The 21,451-nt window shown below is 35.0% G+C and overlaps 1 protein-coding gene across 7 annotated transcripts in view; it reads right to left on the reverse strand.

The window, feature by feature from the left end:
* GRID2 (glutamate ionotropic receptor delta type subunit 2) overlaps positions 1-21,451 on the reverse strand; it is a 1,297,966-nt gene that overhangs the window by 595,847 nt on the left and 680,668 nt on the right. For all 7 annotated transcript variants that reach the window (XM_074343780.1, XM_074343790.1, XM_010953544.3 and 4 more), the window contains one exon: positions 15,446-15,651. In XM_074343780.1, coding sequence (XP_074199881.1) covers positions 15,446-15,651 — 206 coding nt within the window. The remainder of the gene's footprint in view (positions 1-15,445; positions 15,652-21,451) is intronic.

Consider the following 21,451-nt stretch of genomic DNA (forward strand, 5'->3'; position numbering starts at 1 on the left):
AGTCAGTGAAATATCCACATTTGGTGAAATATCCAAAAATTTCAGCTTATTTTTTTCAGCTTATTTTTAAATTCATATATACATTTCCAAAATGCTAGGATGATGGGTGTGTATTATAGTCTTTGTTTTTAAACCAATTCATCTTGAAATAGAGCAACCCTGATAGAATAGGGGCTGGATAATTTAGAAATACTTAAAGGTTTACAATTTTAAAAACAGTCATTGAGCTGTAAAGCATATGGTTTACTCACCAAAATCTGTATCTTGAAATTGTGATTTCATTTCTACCAAAAATTTGTGAAGCTTTTGATTGTAGCTATAGTGAGTTCAGGTCAGATGCACTAAGATGGGGTTTGGATCATGCTGGAAGTGTATTTCAGGACTCTGAGCAAAGGCAAACCTGTACTGTTACAAAATACAGTAAGAACCATGCCCACTTCTGACCGAGCCCAGGTTTCCTGGGCTCCTAGTCCTGCTCCTCTTCAGTCCTGCCCAGAGAACTTAGCATCAGGTAGTCATTACTGCCATCTTTTTCCTCCACAAGTCCCAGATGAGGGTGACTACTTAAACTTCTTAGGTTAAGTCAGCATTGCTCTCTTGTTCTGCAGGTTCACATTCAGCATATCTAGGGATCTTGATATATCAGTAATTAAATACTATCTTGTGAATCACTTGAGTTCTAACAATTTCTTTCATTCCAAAAATTCCTTTACATGATAATATATTTCTGCAACCTATATTTGAATATACAGTCACTGATTATTAAATATGTATATTATTCAATATAAATAATATTCAATATATGTTATATCATAAGCATACACACTAAAACAAAATCTATTTAGTCCAAATATCCTGTCTATGCTTGACTCAAAACACCTTAACATTCCCTTCAGCCTGACTCAGCTTTAAACAGGTTTCTGTCTGACTCTAGGTCTTTTGAGTTCCCTTTTCTTTGAGCACTTACTTTAGAATCCTTGCAATTGTAAATTCTTCATCTGCTCCTTTAACATGTATATCTCCCAGGCTCTCATTAGTTTTACAATCCAAAAATGTCTTTCTCCAGGACCTAGAAGCCATCCCTTTGACATGTAATAATCAAGGAAGATAGAGTCTCTCTCTCTCCAGATCTCTGTGGTTGGGTAGGAGGCTAACTTTGGTAAACACCAGTTACCAAACACAAACACAGATTGCCTCATCACACTGACCAAACCCCCAATAATGATCATGTCCTCCAGTACTTTTCCACTAGCTCACCCCAGGGCAAACTCTCCTTAAAAATGATCTAATGGGAGTTAGTCATACCAACTACTTCTTTGCCATATACAAAAAGCTAGGATGATTTTTCTCACATTTATTGGATACCTGGAGAGGTAATACAGCACAGTACACACCTGAAGAATGGTCTGGACTTGGCTGCCCTCTTACTTGCTGTGTGACCTGGGGCTACTTTCACAATCTCTTTGTATCTCGATTTCCCTTTTTTTTCTTTTTTTTTTTGTAAAATGAGGCCAACCATTGCATCTACTTCATAGATTTGGTGTGAGGATTAAATATGATAATATGTAAAACATGATTAGAACAGTGTCTGGCACATAAGAAAAGCTCAATAAATGTTAATTACTGCCGATGGCAACTACTTTACAATGTACAGAATCAACTCAGATTTCTTGCCTCCAATTAGTTATGCCTTATCAGTTTACATTTAGAATTAATTGCTTTTTTTGCATTTTCATTTATTTTGTGCTAAAAATTTCAGGCAGACTGATTTGCCTCTTAGATGGCATGTTAAAATACTGTTAACATAAACTTACCAGCTGAAGGCTAGAAAGGTAAGTATTACTTGAAAACCAATTATACGCTTCCCATAAAGGAATTAATGATGAAAACTGTCAGAAAACAGTAAAAATGTAAACATGATGACTAAGTTAACAAAAAGTAAACTGCAGTTAATCTACTTAATCTAGATGGACAAACGTATATACATCCTTCCTTTATTTTTTTACTTGTAGAAGATAATATTATACTTATCTCACTGGATTTTTTTGAGGATTATATAAGATAATTTACAGAGTGATTAGCTTAGTGTCAGACACCTGAAAAGAGTCCAATAAATGTTGACTAGCTATTATTAGGGGGAAAGTGAAATGGAGGTGTAATATGCCAGCAACAAAAATTCCGTAAGAACAAATTTTAGTGTTTCACTGAATAGTGATTATCAACTAGGGATGATTTTAATCCCCCATGTTATCCCCAAGTAATTGGAACATTTGGCACTATCTGGCTTTTCTTCCCCCTGCAGTTTCTGTTTTTTATTTTGGTGAAACAGATATAAAATTAAACTTTTCATTTAAACCATTTTTAAGTGTATAAATCAGTGGCATTAATTACATTCACAATGTTGTGCAACCATCACTCCTATTTCTAAAACTATTTAATTAACTCATGAAGAAATTGTACTCATTAAGCAATAACTCTGTTTCCCTCCCTCCCCCCAGTCCCTGGTAACCTCCAATCTACAGTCCATCTCTGTTAATTTGTATCTGGCACTTTTTTTTTATTGTCGTGATTGGTGTCCACGGGGTAGAAGTAGGAATCCTGCTAAACATATTACAATACACAAGACAGCTTCCCACAACAAAGAATTATCTGGTCCAATTTATCAGTACTGCCAAAGCTGAGAAATTTTTGTTCTGGGTGAATACATTTTTGTTCATCTCTGAAGTATTAATCTACTTAACGTGCTTTCTTTGAAACTGTAGTTTAGACTTATTATGTAAGCATAAATAAAATATAAGGAAAGTTTTGTATGTATTTCTTTCATAAATTTGGTAACTTGTATTAAGAAGTTGGTTTCTTACTGGAAATCAATGGCTTCCCAGCATGTCTTATGTCATCTGTGTTATGGTCCCCATAGATGGCCTGGTCCTTTTTTAGTTGCTTTTTGGCTAGTCCCCCTCCCTGGGTAAGCCATCCTTTTTAACTTCTTCGTATTTTTTTTTTCTGCCTCCACATCCAGTCTGCTAAATACTCACAGAGAACAAGTGAATTAAAATACATTGATTCTACTATAAATGCATCCCATCCAAACGCAACTGAGCCTTCCTTTAACCTTCAAAATCCTTTGTATATAAACATAATCTATTTATAAAACGGATCCTACTTCATTGCAATAATGCTATGTTGATTCTGATGCTATATCTTGCATCTTCAGTGTCTCTCTTTCCACCTGATGTCTCTTATTTAGAAAACATCTTCCTTGAAATAGGTTTCTGCCTAAGATACAGTACTATTCGACCATCCTTTTTGTTTCCAAACTTGAACGAGCTGCCTACTCTTACTCTATTATTTGCTAATAACCTCTTACCGTCTTTCCCCTCACACTGTTTTAGTAAATGGTTTTTCAAAGGTCACCAACGATCATCTCATTGATAAACACAATAGCTTAAGACTCCTGGGTTCCATTCCTTCATTTCCACTAATAACATGCATGCCTCAATCTAGATGTTCCAGAATAACATCAAGTTTATGATTAAAAGTTTATTTATCATATTATCTCAAAACATGTTCATTTTCTTATGTCCCTGATTTCATAGCATTAGTGTTACTGAAACCCAGACTTAAAACATAGGATCCATCTCTGTTGCCCATATCTCAACCTCGTTAAATACATCTAATAAGTTTCCCAGTCTATTAACATCATTTTTATTTTCTTCTTTACCCTACTCTACAGTTCTGGGACATTGTACAACTAAAACTTATTAAAATTTTTCTAAGTGTGAACATTATTCTACATATTATTTATATATTACCAAGTATAGCCTTCAGAATAACTCTGTGATCCAGGAATTATTCCATTTTATGGATGACGAAAATAAAGCTAAGTGAATTTAAGTGGCTTGGCCAGGGCTCTACAGCTAATTAAGCAGAAACAATCCAAACTCCATGTTCATGCTGCCTTTGTAGCTTATCCCCTTCTTTAGATTTGACCTTCGAAGTTTTTCATCTACCAACCTGGTACAACCTTACTTCTTGACTTTGCATCCTAAAATTCTACTTCTGTTAGCCTGTGTCCCCAACCTATCCAGCTCCTTGCAAATTTCCATCTCAGTATCTTTATTTATGCTTTTCTTCATTCATGGAAGGATGCCCTTCTACCATATTGCCTTAAAGCAAAATCCTGAATATGACTTTCAGGTACTGACTTAAATGTTGTCTCATCAAGTAATATATGTATTTTAAGTAATTCATATTTGAAATTAATGGACCCACATTGTTCATATAATTTTAGTGTTGGGTGGATACACATAAGTTTAATCTTTTAATCCTCTTATGCTACAGTTGTGTGTATTCTATTAAAAATAGGTTTTTCCGGAAAAATCAAATGAACTTTCTTAGTTTCCTCTACCTAACCCATTTATTTCCTTTGTATTTATCTGTATTATAGTAAGAAAAATTCTGAATAGAACTGTAACTTAGGGGGATACCTACTAACTTTTCAACAAAGCTTCATGGGGTGGCTGTACCTTAAAATCTTATCCTCTACAAATCTAAAATATTGATTTTATCAGTGAGTATTTAAGGAATTGAGTGAGTTCTGGGAGACTGATTCACACTAACCCAGGTTGATAAGTAGATTTAGACTCCAGTACTAAGATCCATTTGCCATGGCTGCCTGGAAGGAAAAGCAGGGCAGAGTGTAGTAATCTATGTTTTGGTCTGGGAACGGAAAATAATGGTGCTTGTAGCAAGTATTTGCCATCTATGAACCAAGCAAACTTATTAGAAAAAAGCACATTAATTACATTGCTAATTTATTTTTTTTGCAGCAAACATATCTCTCTAGTGCTTACATTCAGGGGCTCATCATTCTCCTAACTTCAAAAGGTGATGTTGAGAATGGGAGCAGAAACAAGGAGGGGCATAATTTTGAAATGACTTCACTCAGACCATGATAAGGCCTGATAAACTGTGCCTGGTGTACCACAGAGAATACTTTTATCTGTGGCATGTCCTTGCTTTCCAGGTTGGATGTCTTTCTTTTCTAGGCAGTAACAGACAAACACTGCCAAATTCTAATCTTCAAATTTATCATTTTAGGCCTATTTTAACTAATCGCTTTTTGTTTTGTCTATATAAGTTCATGGAGAGAAATCCCAATATATATTTAAGCACTCCTGGATTCATTCACATTCCAGACTTGCTTTGATAAGACTATAGAAAGTCATGGTAAGAATTTCTCAAAGTAGCCAAGACTTCTCAGTTACCCCATAACTAGTAAAATTTGGGTTTACTTCTAGATCTGGGTAATCTTATATATTATCTGAAAACTTTGATTAAGTTTTTAGATAGCAACTTTGTTTTCTTTATTTTTAATTCCCTTTGGGAGTAGGGGAGGGTATAGCTCAATGGGAGAGTGTGCTTAGCATGCAGGAGGTCCTGGGTTCAATCCGTAGTACCTCCATTAAAAGTAAATAAATAAACCTAGTTACCTCCCCTTACCCCCCAATTGTTTTTAATTCCCTTTGGGAGTTGGGAAGAGTAACTTAGCTATTTATTTTCTTGTGGTTTTATGATTTTTGTACATTTTATGTTTACATTTTCCTTATTAGTCTATCTGTCCTTTGTAGGCTAGACCCATATATCTTTCATGACTGTATTCCTAGCAACACTTTGCACATTGTCTTGCACAGAATAGCTTTAAACATATTGTCTGAATGAATAAATAAATAAATAAATAAATACTGGATTAGACAAGGATTTCAATTCCCTTGCCTTGAAAGTTGTGGCAATTGTGATTTTATATTTCAAATAAGAGTACAACCTTCACTTATGTTCTGTTATTTTCTTGCTTAAATTTGCTTAAATAAACAGAAGAGAGTGAAAATCTTGACTTATCAAAACCCTAACAGAAAAGAAGCAAACTATCAAATTAGATGCTGCAAAGGCAAAAATTGTTAAATGACCTTTAGACTGTTAGGAGAAATTAGTAGCAAACTGCTACCAATATCAGCATCCAAGTCAGTAGTCACAGTGGGTTGGATCTGTCTTATTTGGAAGCTTGGACTTATTGCAACCTAGTTCTCTGCTTAGTCCCCATCTTCAGGGAATACTTCTGAGAGTTAAATAGAGCTCCAAGAAGAAAAGCATAATTTGGGAGTTTGAGATTGCAAATGTTAACCATTTTATATAAAAATAAATAAAAAACAAATTTCCTCTGTATAGCACAGGGAACTACATTCAATATTTTATAACAACCTTTAGTGAAAAAGAATATGAAAACAAATATATACACACACACACACACACACACATACACACACACACACATATACACGCACACACATATACATATATATACACACACACACACACACATGACTGGGACATTAAGCTGTACACCAGAAACTGACACATTGTAACTGACTATCCTTCAATTAAAAAAAGGAAAAAGAATGAAAAAAAAAAGAAAAGAAAAGCCTGATGTTCTTTTAGGCCTCATTAACAGAAGGAAGACCTGTCATGCATGATTTTGGTCAAGTGGAAAGTAAAATAAATCTGAGACCTCATTTGGAAAAAAGAATTATGCAAAACTGTGGGCTGGCTAGTAACTGAACTGCCTTTCAAGTTCAATACAATACTGAGCTAGAGTAAAAACTTGGATTTACAGTAGTTCAGTAATAATTGATAACTATAATATAAGAAAACTTAAATTCAGGAAGGAATGAAGCAGTCTTTGCTAGAGGATTTGGTGGATTTGTTTTTAACTCCAGTTAAATTAAAATTCTTTTTTTCTCTTAAAATTCCATGCCATTGTACAAATCATATCCATAAAGAGCAGGTGAATTTTTAAGTGAATGGTCGCTAGCTGCTACTTTATGACCCATGACTATTGAGCCCTTGGAAATTCCGAGTTTCAACTTTTATTATAGAATCCAGCATCATTAACTTTTGTTATCATGGGATCATAGAAAGATTTTCATCCCAATGAAATTATCAGTATAGCCTTTCATTCCCTCCTAAAATCATGTGCTTCATCTTAGACAGGAAAAAAAATGATATAGACACAAAATGCTGTGCAGGAATAAAATAGCCCTATACTTTCAAATATACTGATTAACTCCCTTTTTATTTACTGGTGGTGGAGACATATAGTATTCTTTTGCATTCAGGTACACTGGTCTTGTGTTGAAATGAATAGAAGACACCATATGGAAAATAAATGTATCTCAACCTCTCTACAATCAATTTCAGATGGATTTCATATTTAAATGTAAATGATAAAACAAAATTTCTAGAAAAAACATGAGAGTATGTCTTCATGATTGTGGAGCAGGAAGTTTCTATTAAAAAAGACAAAAAGCACTAATACAAAGAAAGCAAGTTAATAAGGGACTACATTACAAATAAAAATTTATACTTATCAAAATTCACCCTTTATAAAATGAAAAGGTAAACAATGGGAGAAAGTATTTAAAATACATTTGGCAATAGACTCTTATCCCTAATATATATAAAACTCTTACCAATCACGAGGGGAAATAAAAGTAAAATGACTTGAATAGGCACTCAATAAATAAAAATATTACAAAAACCCTCAAATGTACAAAAACCCATCCATCAGGAAAAGGTAAATTAAAAATAAAATCTGAATCTAATCCATACCCACCAGTATAAATAAAATGAAGAAGGTGGAAAATAACAAGTGTTGCTGAGGAAGTAGAAAATTGAAATGCTTCTGCTTATTACCAATGGGAGTCCAAGTTCATGTAAACATATTGGAAAACTGGCTGTATCAGCTGGCATTAATAAGTGACATACCTTATGCATACATCTCGAGCTAGAAATTCCTTTCCTAGGTATACACTCAACAAAAATACATACGTACACAAGAGACCATGCATAGTACCGATATTTGTAATAAGCAAAACTGGAAAAAATTATCAACGTAAGTTATATAAACTGTGGCATATTCATGCAATGGAATACTTTGGAACAATCAAAATGAATAAACTTTTCCTACATATTTCAACACGGTTACATATCATAAACATAATGTTGAACAAAAGAGAAAGACAAAAGAGTATATACAGTATGTTTCTACTCTTACACAGTTTAACATGAATCACAACTAGTTTACTGTGTGAGAAGTCAAGATAATGCTGTAACTTCAAGGAGTTACAACTGGATGGTGCATGGAAGGGGACTCTAGAAGTGCTAATGTTCTGTTTCTTGGTCTGGATGCTGCTTGTGTGGAAATCTGTTGAGTTATAATATATGCACTATAATCATGTACATTATATTTCAATTAAAAGTGTACTTTAAAAATGCAAAGCAATCATCTATGAACACATTATTATGAGAGAGACTTTCATGCAATGAACATATTTTGGGAAAACCTGATAGTCATGTGTTCCTTTTTCTAACATTATGCTAGCCTCATCTTAAAAACTGTACATTGCATAATGTCTACAAGTAATTTCTCTTTTTGTAAAAACTGGGTTATTTAAATAGCTGTTAAATAACTATCACAGTAATTGGAATATTCACAGTACCCTTTTGATGACTAGAAACCTTTCTATATCCATTGAGACTAGACAACTTCACTTGTTTTCTAAACCTTCCTAAAGGCTTATTTCTGGCAAGCTGCTTACGTATTTAAAGTAAGTAAATTTGCCTTTTTGTTGTTTGACAGGATCAAAGTACTCTGGAATATACTACAATGGAATCAAAACTATATTATAAAGTATCTTTAAGGAATAAAAGATAATGCCCTCTTCTTATTGCAGAATAAAAGGATTTCGTGTAACAGTAGGGTTCCTTTCTGAAAATTTGAAAAAATGCAAATAGGCAATATATTCCTTACTATACACATAATAAAACCTCCTGTTTTCAAGGAATTGATTTTTCTTATCAAACCTGAAAACTTAAAGTTATGATCAAAAAGTTCTAATGTATGTATTCTTTCTGGAAAGGGTTTAATTTACATAGCATCTAATGAACATTCTTCCTATATAAAAACTATTGTTCTTCAAAATATCATCCTAATCCATATTTAAATCAAATCATGTGAGCACTCCTGTCTCACTATACTCATTTCAAGGACACTTACAGGTACATTGTGATAACAATTTTCTACGGATATCACAGCAGGCTGACTTACTCAGCGGCACGAAACTGCTGTATTTGTCTTAAACCTTTGAAATCTTGAATGAGAGGTGGAGCACTAAGTGTAGACATGTAATGTATTAAATTTCAAAGACTTCAAAGGGAGCATAATTAACTCAATGCCACAAAATTGCTCCAGGGACAGAAAAAAGATGCAAACAGAATTGATATGCCCATTCTCCCCCTTAGCAATTAAAAGACAATGCTAAGTGAGCAATTTCTTTTTTAGAACTCATTTCTTTGACTTTTAAGTTAATACTTCCCTTGAAGATTTCAACAACTTTCCATGCCAACTTATAAAATATAGGAAGCAGTGAAGGTGGGAGTTCTGCTATTGCCTCTCTTTGACCAAAATTTCTGCCTTCCACCCCTTCCTCTCTTTTGAGCTTACTGAACCTGTCTCTTTGACCTCATCATAACCTTTAGTTCCTCTATCTTTCCTATTATCCCAATCCATCAGTTTCTTTCTAGCTTTATTTGCCTTTCTATCCATCATATAATCCACTATAAGTCATTTCTGTATTTCTTAGGACTTGACAATCAGGTATCCCTTTAACTGGCTGACAACTTACTTTACCAGTTTCAAATGGTGAGTGTCATCAGCAACAGCTACAAAGATGCTAAATGATGCTGGAGTAAGTTGAAGAATAATATTGATTAGATCTAAGGAGGCTTTTAATTTTCTCAACTGTAAATTTGGAATTTGAACAGAATGTTACAAGTTGTACTTCCCAAGCCTAAAATGTCATGGTTCAATATATTATTTCTTAAACATTATAACAATGGTTCTTTAAAATACTTTCTGTTAATCTCTAAAAATCTGAAAGACCATTCTGGAACTTTCAACTCAAGAAAGTCAAAGGGGATCACCTCCATAACCCCAATAAAAGATAAGGGATTGAATAGATATATAAAACAAGACCCAGGAGGAAAAAGGGACAGAAGCCATCAGAAAATGTTTTTAAATAAATTACTGAAAAAAGAAAAGCAGATGAAATAGTGCTATCTGATGAAGCATTACAGGAGGAGCCAGGACTAGGTATCATCATAAGAGGCAGCAGCTGAGCAGAGGACTGCACCCTGCAGAGTCCTAGCAATTTTGAGGCTTATAAATGCCAAGCCAAATGGAGGGCAGGAGTGAAGTGGGAAACTGAAAAATCTGGGAGTACAGCTATGTTCTCTACATTTCTGTGAACACTAAATAGTAAATTCTGACCCATTGCTCCTAGGCGATGTACAGGGTTTGGGTCTTGCAAGCCTCTGGTTTTATGTATGATTCTATTTAAAGACAGTTTATCTATATTGTCTGTGTTAGTCCATTCTAGCTGTTATAACAAAATACCACAGATTAGGTAGCTTACAAACCTTATTTCTCACAGTTCTGGAAGCTGGAATTCCAAGAACAGGGTGCCAGCAGGATTGGGTGAGGACCCTCTTCCAGTTGTGGACTTTCCCTTCTATTTTTACATGATGGAAGAGGCTAGGGAGATCTGCGGGGTCTCTTTAGCATTTACAGTAGCACTAATCTTATTCATGAGGTCCCCACCCTCAAGACTTAAGTACCTTCCAAATGCTCTACCTCCTGTTACCATCACATTGGTCACAGGATTTCAACATATAAATTTTAGAGACACAAACATTCAAACAATAGCATGTTGATACATTAACACTGAACGCATGGCCAATGGCACTATAACTCCTGCCCAAATGAGGCTTATGTGACACAGGTATATTTTCAGTAAGACACATCATAGCCCTCTCACTCTTAGGAACACTGAACAGCACTTCAGCACAATGCTTGGGGGCTATTTTAAATAGTGAAATCACCAACAAAAGGCATAAAATGTGCAAAAACAACACTAAATAGACTGTAGAAAGGACACTTGTTTACAATATGAGAGCTGAAACAAGAATGCAGAATGTGGTTTTCTTTGCCCTTAACTGTTAATGAGGGCTGTTGGTCAATTCAGAATTTCCACACCTCTGCAAATTTCTGTGAGTGACCGTGAAAGCATCCCGAATGCTGACTTATTTGGAGTTACAAATAAATTTTAGTGAGTAGTGAATTTGCAAATACAGAATCAGCAAATACGGAAGACTGACTGTATTGAAACGTATGCTGACTTTCACCGGGATCTTCACCTCCATCCTAGAACAAAGACCACACAAAGACACACATACTTCCAGTAAAATAACAGAATCTCATATGCCCAATCTAAATGTAAACTCTTGGGCAAGCCAAAATCCCTTCTTTATATGCACAGCTTTCAGTCAGCATATTGATGCATTCCTAAATATGAATGTCAACCAAGGATTATGAGACATTTGAAAACAACTGCAATGTGAAAAATATCAAGATAAAACAAGGAAAAATTTACCTTAGAATATATAGAGATTATTTGAGGAAATAAGAGAACTTAAAAATTCTAAGTAGTAACTTTTGAAAAATTAAAGATTATGTTAAAAGAAGAAAATGCTTACCAACATGAAGTGAAATGGATAGTAACTCAGACACATAATCATGAAATTTTAAAACATTAAAGGTAAATTTCCCAAAAGGATTCAAGGTGCAAACAACAAACCACCTTCAAGTAAATAAAGATCAGACATCAGCTGGATTTCTCATCAGTTAACTGAATGCCAGATAAATGAATACTACTGATGTTTAAGGTAATTGGTTTTTCAACCTAGGGATTTATAATTAGCCAACTTATGAAGAATGAAGTCAGAGTAAATATATCTTCATAAATGAAAATAATTTCATAAATAAAACAATTCTACCTCCCACATATCCTTCCTTAGGAAGTTACCTGAGGATATTCTCCAGCAAAAATAGGATACTAAAAAACTGGAAGATACAGACTTCAGAAATTCATGGATCTGGCCCAAATGAGTGATGAAGAAAGTACCAGAAATAGGACAGGAAAGCAAGTGCTCTGAGAGGGAAGGCTCCAGGCAGGAAACAGGATTTTGAAGATTTTCACTAAAGACAGGGATTTGGAATTTATGTAGCCAACAAAGATAAAATAAAGAAAAAAGTAAGAAAAGTAATAACTCAAAATATTTGAAGCTGAGTGAGAAAAAAACTCAACAAAATCATATCCTACTACTTTGTTGTGCAGTGAAAAATATTCATAGTGATAAAAATATAGTAATCACTTTATAGATTTCCATCCTATAGAATCAACTTTTAGCCAAGGCATGAAAGATTATTTACAGTTACAGAGTAGAAAATATGTTTCTAATATACCCAATATAAAAGTAAAGCTGTGAATCGTGGAAGTTGAGGGGCAGCAGAGTAGAAAAGTAGGTAAAGACGCTTTAGGGACACTATACTCACTGTAGTAGACAGAATAGGAGTAAAGGTGTAGCTATGTAATTTAGAGTTATTTTAAATTGTGTTATACTGAGAGGAGGTGAGGGTATTGGTAAAGCAAATGAACTAAATCTTCATTTACCATATCAGAAAGCAAATAGGTAGGAGACAAAATAATAAATCAACTAATAATAAATTAGCAGAGTAAATCAAAATACAAAAATTAAAAGTACATAGTAGCTGTATATATCAATGGAGCAATATATAACCATTAAAATTACAAGGAACACTTCCTATATCTCAATGGAATGAGCTCCTAGCTGTTACTAAATAGCAAAAATCCAGGCACAGAACTTATACCTAGCAGACCACTATTTGCATACAAAAGAGTAAAGTAAGAGTGTATATAAAAGGTCCTTTTGAACCTTTTAAATCTTGAACCAGGTGAATGTGGAGAGTATTCTGAAAGTAAAAACTGATTATATTTTAAACATTAAAATAAGTAATTATTTCTCAAAAGAATAACTTGAAGGAGATATGGGTGGGCCAAGGGACTCTTGTTTTACATTATAAAACCCTTGGTTGTATTTGGTTTTTTAAACCCTGTCCATCCCTCTCTCTCTATCACCCACCCACTCACACACACACACACACACACACACACACATATGCACACACTGAATTTTTGTTTGTCTATCATTGTCTGCCTAATGCATTCTTGTTCATTTTGCATGATTCTGCTAAAGCAAATTCTCTGTGAAACTTCTTCTGAGCCCAGTCAAACTCCCTGCAGAATTAGTCAGTTCTCCTATGGGACTCCAGAGCACCATTTACCTACTACTATTAGAGTATTTTCCTTTCACATTTTATTGTGTAATTACATGCCTGCTTCCTCCACTAGACTAACTGATCCTCTAAGTCAGGAACTAGTCTTTGTGTCTCCAGACCTCTAGTGCTGCCTGCCTTTTGATGAACTGGTTCTAGTACTTAAGGAGTCAGCCTATTTGCTACATGGAGAAATGTTCCTAGAACTCATGGGAAAGCAGAAGGAAGCTGGGAAGTGTTTGAGAACAGCTAATTGAGCAACAGGAACCACTACACAGGTCAGAGAAGAGGATAGCCAGCTTAGGATGGGGAAGGGGGTGGGTTCACATTTTTTTCTGTCATTTCTATTCACTGCTTGAGACTGTAAGATAAACTTTGTCCATAAGTTATAGAGACATAAAATCAGTCATTGTGAAAGACAAACTGAGTAGGGGAAAATGGTGGCTAGGTAGAGAAGGGGAGATAAATCTCTCAGGAAAATCACAAACATAGATGTATGTGTTTGGGAACAAAGATGGAAGCTGTAGATTATTACAAGTATCAAAGTTCAGTAGCAAGGATAGGGGGCCGCAGCATCTGCTGTGTGTCAGGTATGTACTTTGTGCTAGAAAAAGTGATGTAAGTCACCATTTCTTAAGCATCTACTAGGCGCCAACTCCCACCCCACCATCTCTTTAAGGTTTATTATATCTCATTAATCAGCATTACAAATATAATCAATTGAAATCAATAATCATTTCCATTTTACTGGTGAAAAAACAGAGACTCAAAAATGTCAAGTAATTTGTTCACTTCACATGACCAGAAAGTAGGTGAGATGGCTTGTATTTGTCTGTTAAATACCACTTCTCTTTCGTGAATTTCCTACACGATATACTAGGTCTGATTCAAATGTGCCTTCTCAATGAAGCCTTCTCTGATCTCTCCAACCAAAACCAACAATAGACACTTCAGCCTTATTTATTACAATTTGAATATTCCAAATTATATCATGTCTTTGTGTATTTACCTTCAATCTTACAGTATATTTTATGTTTCTTAAAGGAAAGAGCAAACTTTTGTGAAATTGGAAATATTTTTTACATTGAAAGAAAAATCCAGCGTTCAATGAGACCCTCTGAGTCATTTGCTAGACTTAGAAAGGTCAAAGTTCTATATTTTGTCCTTAAACTTTGTAACAAATTTTTTGATTAAAAAATGTTGATATTTTCCAAAAATTTTATTTTTTTTTAGTAATTTATATCCTGTTTCAAGTTCCCTAATACCAATTATATTATAGTGTAAAGAACTTCTAACACTTTCCTAATTTGGAGGCTTTATAATAGCACTTTGGGAGCTAAAGAAAGCATAATGGAGAAATGAAGAAAAAAGTACTAATCAAATAAAGTCATCAAATTTTTTTAAACTAGTAGTAAAAGCCATGTGAAAGCATGTAATGTTCTAGCACTATATAAAATTTAAAAATTTGAAGTAAGGCAAAAAATGACTTGACAATAATATTTTGTAAGGCAACAGCAAAGATTTTTAGAATATAGAGATGTTATACCAATCATTAGAAAGTCTTAATTGTATTTTGAAAAAAGTTTCAGAGCTTCTAGCCAAATGAACAGATACAGTTAAAATTTTGAGGATCCAGCATCATGAAATGTACAGAGGTCATCAGTTTGCAGAGTTTCAGATAGTTTTAATTATTTGGTTTGGTACAGAGTTCACAGAGCAGAAGTAAGTCTGCTATATGTTTTTGTAAAAGTAATCATGTTTAGGCAACAATAGCCTGATTCAAGGCAATCTCTTCTCAGAAGCAAAACTTTAACTTGCATAAAAAATTTAAGTATTAGTTAGACAACTTGTTAAATCCAATCAGGTAAACAGCACTTTTAAATCCCCAGAAGGTTTCTTATAATCATCCTGGCTATGAGCCTAAATATATATAAATACAAAGCATCTTGGCAATTAACTGGACAGTACGGGGTAAATGTGATGAGCAAAAATCACGGTGCTACCTCAATTAGTGCTAATGAGAGCTGTGTAGTTAATTCCCTCACACTGCTCTTAATTTTCATCTCCTCGGTGGGGTCTATTCCAAAGCATTTAATTTGTACACCCTATTCCCAGCCCACAACAATTTAAACTTACCTCGGTAATGAAGGATTTGGCTGTGGCTGGATTCATAACAAGGATGGCTCGCCTAAGAGTGTCTCGATAGCGATTCAATTCCTCTATTCTCATGGTATCAAAGAGGGTGGTGATCATTTTATTGATGTTGTTTTCTACCTTCTGAAGTGCAACATCCATCCCCTGCTGAGACACTTTGTCCAAAAATTCCTGTATTCCACGGATATCTAGGAACATCAAAAGCCCATCAAATTGTGAATTACAGCACAGAAGGGAAATAAAAGCCATTTTAGTTATATCAGAAGAGTTTATTGTTCAGCACTGCAGGCTATCTAAAACTAATTGAGTAGCTGATGGAACTCTCAAATACGTTTAAGGTTGAGTACGTTAAATGTGTTTACGTGAAAGATGTAGAATTGTTATTTTTTAAATGAATTTCTCTTCACAGAGCCTTGTAGATTATCTCTCTTCTGGAAAATGTTAGGACACGGGGGGAGGGAGGTGACTGGGGAAGATCCTCACTTCCCTAAAGCAAACGTGAGATAAAGAGGGTACACTCCTTATTTTACCTCTACATTAAACAGTGACATTAATCTCAGGCAAAACATGGATATCATTAATGGCTGATGAATCTGAATCAAGATTACTATAATTTCTTAAAATAGGCAACAATATCACTAACCTTGACATTTTTCAATCTAAATAGAAAGAGGGTGAGCCTTGACATGTTGTCTTCAAAGGGTCTTAGGTCACCTAGACCACAAATAAATAAAACAGCTACATTTTTGCCTATTTTAGGTGTACTCCTTTGTTAGCTCAAATCTGGCCAATTTGGTAAAGATGGTTTATTTTCAGGAGTATGGGGGATATAATTTGTGTGTAAAACATAAATTTTAACAAAATATTCACACACATTTTCCAAAATAAGCAAAGTTCTGAAAGATAATCAAGTAAAACGTGTCTATTTCACATTTAAATGAGAGTAAAATACAGTCTAAATAAAGTGCTTAGAAATTTGTACTTTCACTTATATTTAAGTAACAATTAAGTGTCTGAAATGTTACAGGTAATTCTTCCTAGTGCCACATTGGCTGTTTATAAAAGAAGGGCATCAAAACATTGATAGGTATGATTGGAAGATGTACCTGGCACAATATAATCTTAATATAGCAGATTTGTTCTGACTATGAAGTACTGTATATTCTTCTGTATAACATAAAATGTTAAAAGGAGGGAAAAAAAAAAAGCTAGTTAAGATAAGGAGTGAATGAATTGTAGGTTGCATATTATGAATCGAATTATCTCAAAATTCCTAAATTTTTGCATGCATGTAAAATTTATCTCTCAAGGACAATAATGTCATTTAAAAAAAATACATTAGCAATTAAAAGCAATATATAAGCCCACAGAGTAAGAAAAAAAATAGTGACAAATTTGGAAACTAACATTTGCTCATAACCAAAGTCTGTATTTGCAAGGTAACACATTAAAAATAATAATTTTGAAATTTGCTTTTTTATGATTAGTTTTATTTTAAAACAACTACTATAAATATTACATGTTCAGTTATCTGACTCTCAAACTCTTCACGATAGATAACTGCATAAATTTTACCTTATATTCCTTATTCCTAATTAAATTTTAAACCCAGGATGTCAGCATCATAGTGGCTTAAAAGAACAAATCCTCATATAGAGCAGAATGAGATAAAAGGAGCTGGAATAGTAAAGGTATTATATACTCATTAAATATCCAGGTCAGAAAGTTCCTAAGGATGTAAGGTACTCAAGCATGGATTAAACAAAGGGTTAGATCTGATGAAATTCAGCAGATACAGGGAGACATATAACAGAACTATGTTCACACTCAAGCAGGCCTTCTCAAACTTTGTTGTAAATCAGAATCACTTAGAAATCTTATCAAAAAGGCTGAAGCCTGGGCCCCATCTCAGAACCAATACGCCTTTAAAATATGTGTCAGAGCAGATCCTTGATTTTGAATTGTAAAGCTGTTGTTTTTTAGTTTGTATCACTTAATGTGCACCTAAATATAAGACAGACAAAGCCAAAAATACATTGAAATAAGTAGAGATGTTCAGAAAACACAGTGTGACCAGAACAAAGGTTTCAGATCATTTGTGCTCTAGGAAATCTCTGCTCATAGAAATAAAATCCCAGTGCAATTTTGTATCTTAACTTTGAGGGAAAAGATTGTTTAAAAAAAAATTGTAGAATACAGTAACAGATGCTGTGTGCCCAGAATACAACTGTGACTATCCCTCCCAAGATTGAGGCAGACAATAAACAAGTCCACAAAGTAATACGCACAAATCACACTAAGTGCCCTGAAGGAAGTAATAAGGGCGTGCTGGTAGATAATCATAGGGTGAGGAGGAGGATCTCTTTTACTTAGAATACTCAAGGAAGTTTTCTCTGGAAACTGATATTTAAGCTGTGATCAAAAGGATGAGAAAACTTTGCCCAGAGAGATGGGATGAGAGGCCAACAGCAGTGCCCGGAGGCACGGCCAAGAGCTTGTGTCTGAAGTACCTACAGGATTTCAGCCTGGCTGCAGCCAAGCTAGCGAGGGTGGAGCTAGGAAGGGCAGAGTTTGGTGAAGTTGTATGGAGAGAGAAGGTCAAATCAGATGGATCCTTGTGAGACACAGAAAGAGGTTCTGATTTTTTTCTGACAGTTTTAATCGCTTGAAAGTTTTAAGTAGAGGATCTGAATATGTAGATGGTAGGCGATGTGTACGGAATGAAAAGCAGTCTGATGTGATTTAGAAAGCATGATACAAATTCAGCTTGTAAATGATCTTCCCTTGATTTAAAACACTATGAACTTTTCTAGCTTTTATTTTTGACCAGAAATTTTAAAACATACTTATTGTCATTTGGCCAGAAAAGTGATATGATAAAAGATTGCTTCTGTTCCTCTGTTTCCTTAGTCTGCAGTGCTGGTTACACTGCCTAGATAAGTGATTATAAAGTTTTCAAAATTTTTTCTGATCTGTAAATGAAGACATCGTTATCTTATAGATATCTTGAAAGATTAATTAGTGAGGAGGGTGGTGTGTGTGCCTGCATGGGAAATCCCGTGTAGGTTCTCACACATGGTAGTTGTTATTATTGTTAATAGTAGTTCATAATAGCTTAAGGGACCACCCCTCTCTCCCCCAATAGAACAGAATCACCTAAAGGTTTACTGATGGCTAGCTGCCCAAAATAGCAAGCATAATATTTTAGAGTCTTGGAATGCAGGAGTTAAGTGAACAATAGTAGTTTTGCTTATTTGAGAGTAACATCAAACACTTATCACTATGGAAAAATTAAAAAAGAGACTGGGCCTTTGACTTTGTCAATTTGTGAATGTGATCAACCACCACAATTATCCAGCTACATTATCTGTGTATCTTGTTAGTTGGCAGGAGATGAGTAAAATGCTACAGGTTATAGAAATTAAAAAGACAAGAGGTGATGCCTGACCTCATAAAGCTTCCAGGCCTGTGGGATGACTAGATGTTATTTATTGATAACAGAAAGGTAAATGGCCGTTTCAATAGTTCCCAGAGATTCTTAATTCTACCGACCAGATAATTATATAACAGCAAGTGATGGAAGACTCACTGACTAAGTTATTGAACACAAGATTAGGACAAAAAAAAATTTTTTTTTTCCTGCGTGAGGTAGGCAGAAAATGACCTCCCAGATATGCCCAAGTCCTAATCCCTGGAATCTATGGATAGGTTAGGTTACACAGCAAAGAGGAACTAATACTCCAGATGACATTAAGGTTGTCAATCACCTGACCTTAAAATAGACAGCTCCTATTACTTCAGCAGGATTAGTGTAATCACAGGGTCCTTACAATTAAAAGGAGGAGGCAGAAGAGGAGAGTCAAAGGGAGATTTGACTACCAAAGAATGAGTTGAGACTTTTTGGAAACTTTAGAGATGGATATCTGAAGATGAAGGAAGGTGACCTTGAAAGAAGACATGTGGATGGTCCTTAAACGCAGCACAAAAAACTGACTCTCCCCAAGAACCTACAGAAAGGAACACAGCCTTGCTTACCCCTTGATTATGGCCCATTGTGATCCCAAGTGAGACTTCTGACCTACAGAACTGTAAGATAACAATTTGTGTTGGTTAACCCTCTAAATCTGTGATCACTTATTACATCAGCAACAGAAAACTAATATAGAAGTACAGTTTAGTCCCTAGGTTGGTATTTTTCAAATTGTGGTCCACTGAATTTTATTCTAGAATCATTTGGAAAACTTGTCCAAAAAGGAATATTCCTTAGCCCCATTCCATTCCTATGGAATGAGAAACTCTCCTGACAAAACCCAGAGATTTTTAACCCGATGATTTTTAGGAAACCGGTCTGGGAACCAGTGCTCCAACTTCTTAACGTTCTTTGTGTCACAGACTCCTCTGAGAAAAATCATGAAGGTTATGAATCCCTTTTCTCCCCAGTAAATGTACACACCCAAAACATTCTCACACTGCCTAGATTATGGTCTCTTAGTCTAATCTGCTTGCTTCCCTTAAGAGTAGTTACTGGACAAGCTGGACCAGCACAGTCACTGCTCTTAACGATTGTTTTCCTATCCATATTATATAAGAAGGTAACGTACAGATATTCACGTGTTAACTGTGTGTATTACGTCTTATGTAAATAGAAGAGCATGTAAAATAAAAGACATTTGTAAACTTATAAACACCTCTCCCGGTAACATTTAATTATGTTCAGTTAGTATTTAGACTAACTCTAGTTGGTTTTCAGGCCCAAGAAAAACATACGAGACTGTAGAAGACTGAGTTTTCAGGGAAGCAGACTCTGAAGTAGAGATTGGAGAGTAGGAGGTTCACTAGGGACTGCTCTCAGAAGTGACACCTGTGTGACAAGGAATGGGGGCAAAGGTCTGCAGAGGGAAAGCTGTGACGCAGTCCCACCAGAGAGCTCTGGAAGTGACACGGCCTTCAGGGTTACCCCGAGTTCGAGCTGGTGGAAGGAGGGCTTTGATAATGCTGCATGGACTTTGGTCCATGGCTCTCTTCAGCTGAGGGCAATTCCTGGAAAGGATAGTCAGCTGCCAGAACTCTCCTTGCTGCTGGGAGAATAAGTCCTTCACTTTTGAAGGGGAATTTGGGTGGCACAGGACAGAATGCATCCAGAAATTTTCCTTACATTTATGGATTCAAAGGTTATTGTTTTGATTTTCAGGGTAATTTGACACAAAAAGCCCTTATTAGTCATTTCTAGTCAATATTTCATCTTTTTTTCTTTCTTTTTTAAATAATTTTTTATTTAAATTTTATTACTGGGACATCTTTCTTTTTTAAAACAACTTTTTATCTTGGGGAAACACACTATACTTGATGTCAGAAAATCAAGCTTGGATGCTTACTTTGTTAACCACACAGTCCTGTGAACTCAGTATCAGTTTCATAGGTGGCATCTGTTGTTTTTACCTTCCCAGTATTTCTCCCCCTTTACTCAAATAACAAAACATTATTTTACATTTAACACATATGTATTCCATATGTGCTCAACCCTCTGCATTTATTACCAGATGGTCAACCTGAGCTCTCCATGTCTTTGGCCTAATAATTAGTTCACAGATAGTCACAGGGCCCAAGCAATGACTGAAATTTCATATATGGATAAGGAAAAAAAAATGATCTTTCTTTTGTATCACAAGTTGTAATGATGCAGTCTTGGAATTGCAAGAGCCAGCATGTCTAGTGAGAAACTGAGAATGTAGCCAGCAAGTGAAGTGGAACAGAGACAAGCTGGCCATTTCTTAGACTTCCCAACTACACAAGTTAATATTTTTTTTTCTTTTTTTGCTTATCTAGTTTGAAATGAGCTGTCACTTTCAAGAGAAAGGATGTTGACTAATGCATAGTCTTTTGATCAACCTCTGGTAGTCTGGTAATGAAGGTGAAGGCACAGTTCCTGTTCTTGAAGTATATCGTTTAGTGGAGGAAATGACAATTTAAACCAGTAATTGTTTTAAT

Source organism: Camelus bactrianus, chromosome 2 (genome assembly GCF_048773025.1).
Source record: "Camelus bactrianus isolate YW-2024 breed Bactrian camel chromosome 2, ASM4877302v1, whole genome shotgun sequence".
Classification (NCBI taxonomy): domain Eukaryota; kingdom Metazoa; phylum Chordata; class Mammalia; order Artiodactyla; family Camelidae; genus Camelus; species Camelus bactrianus.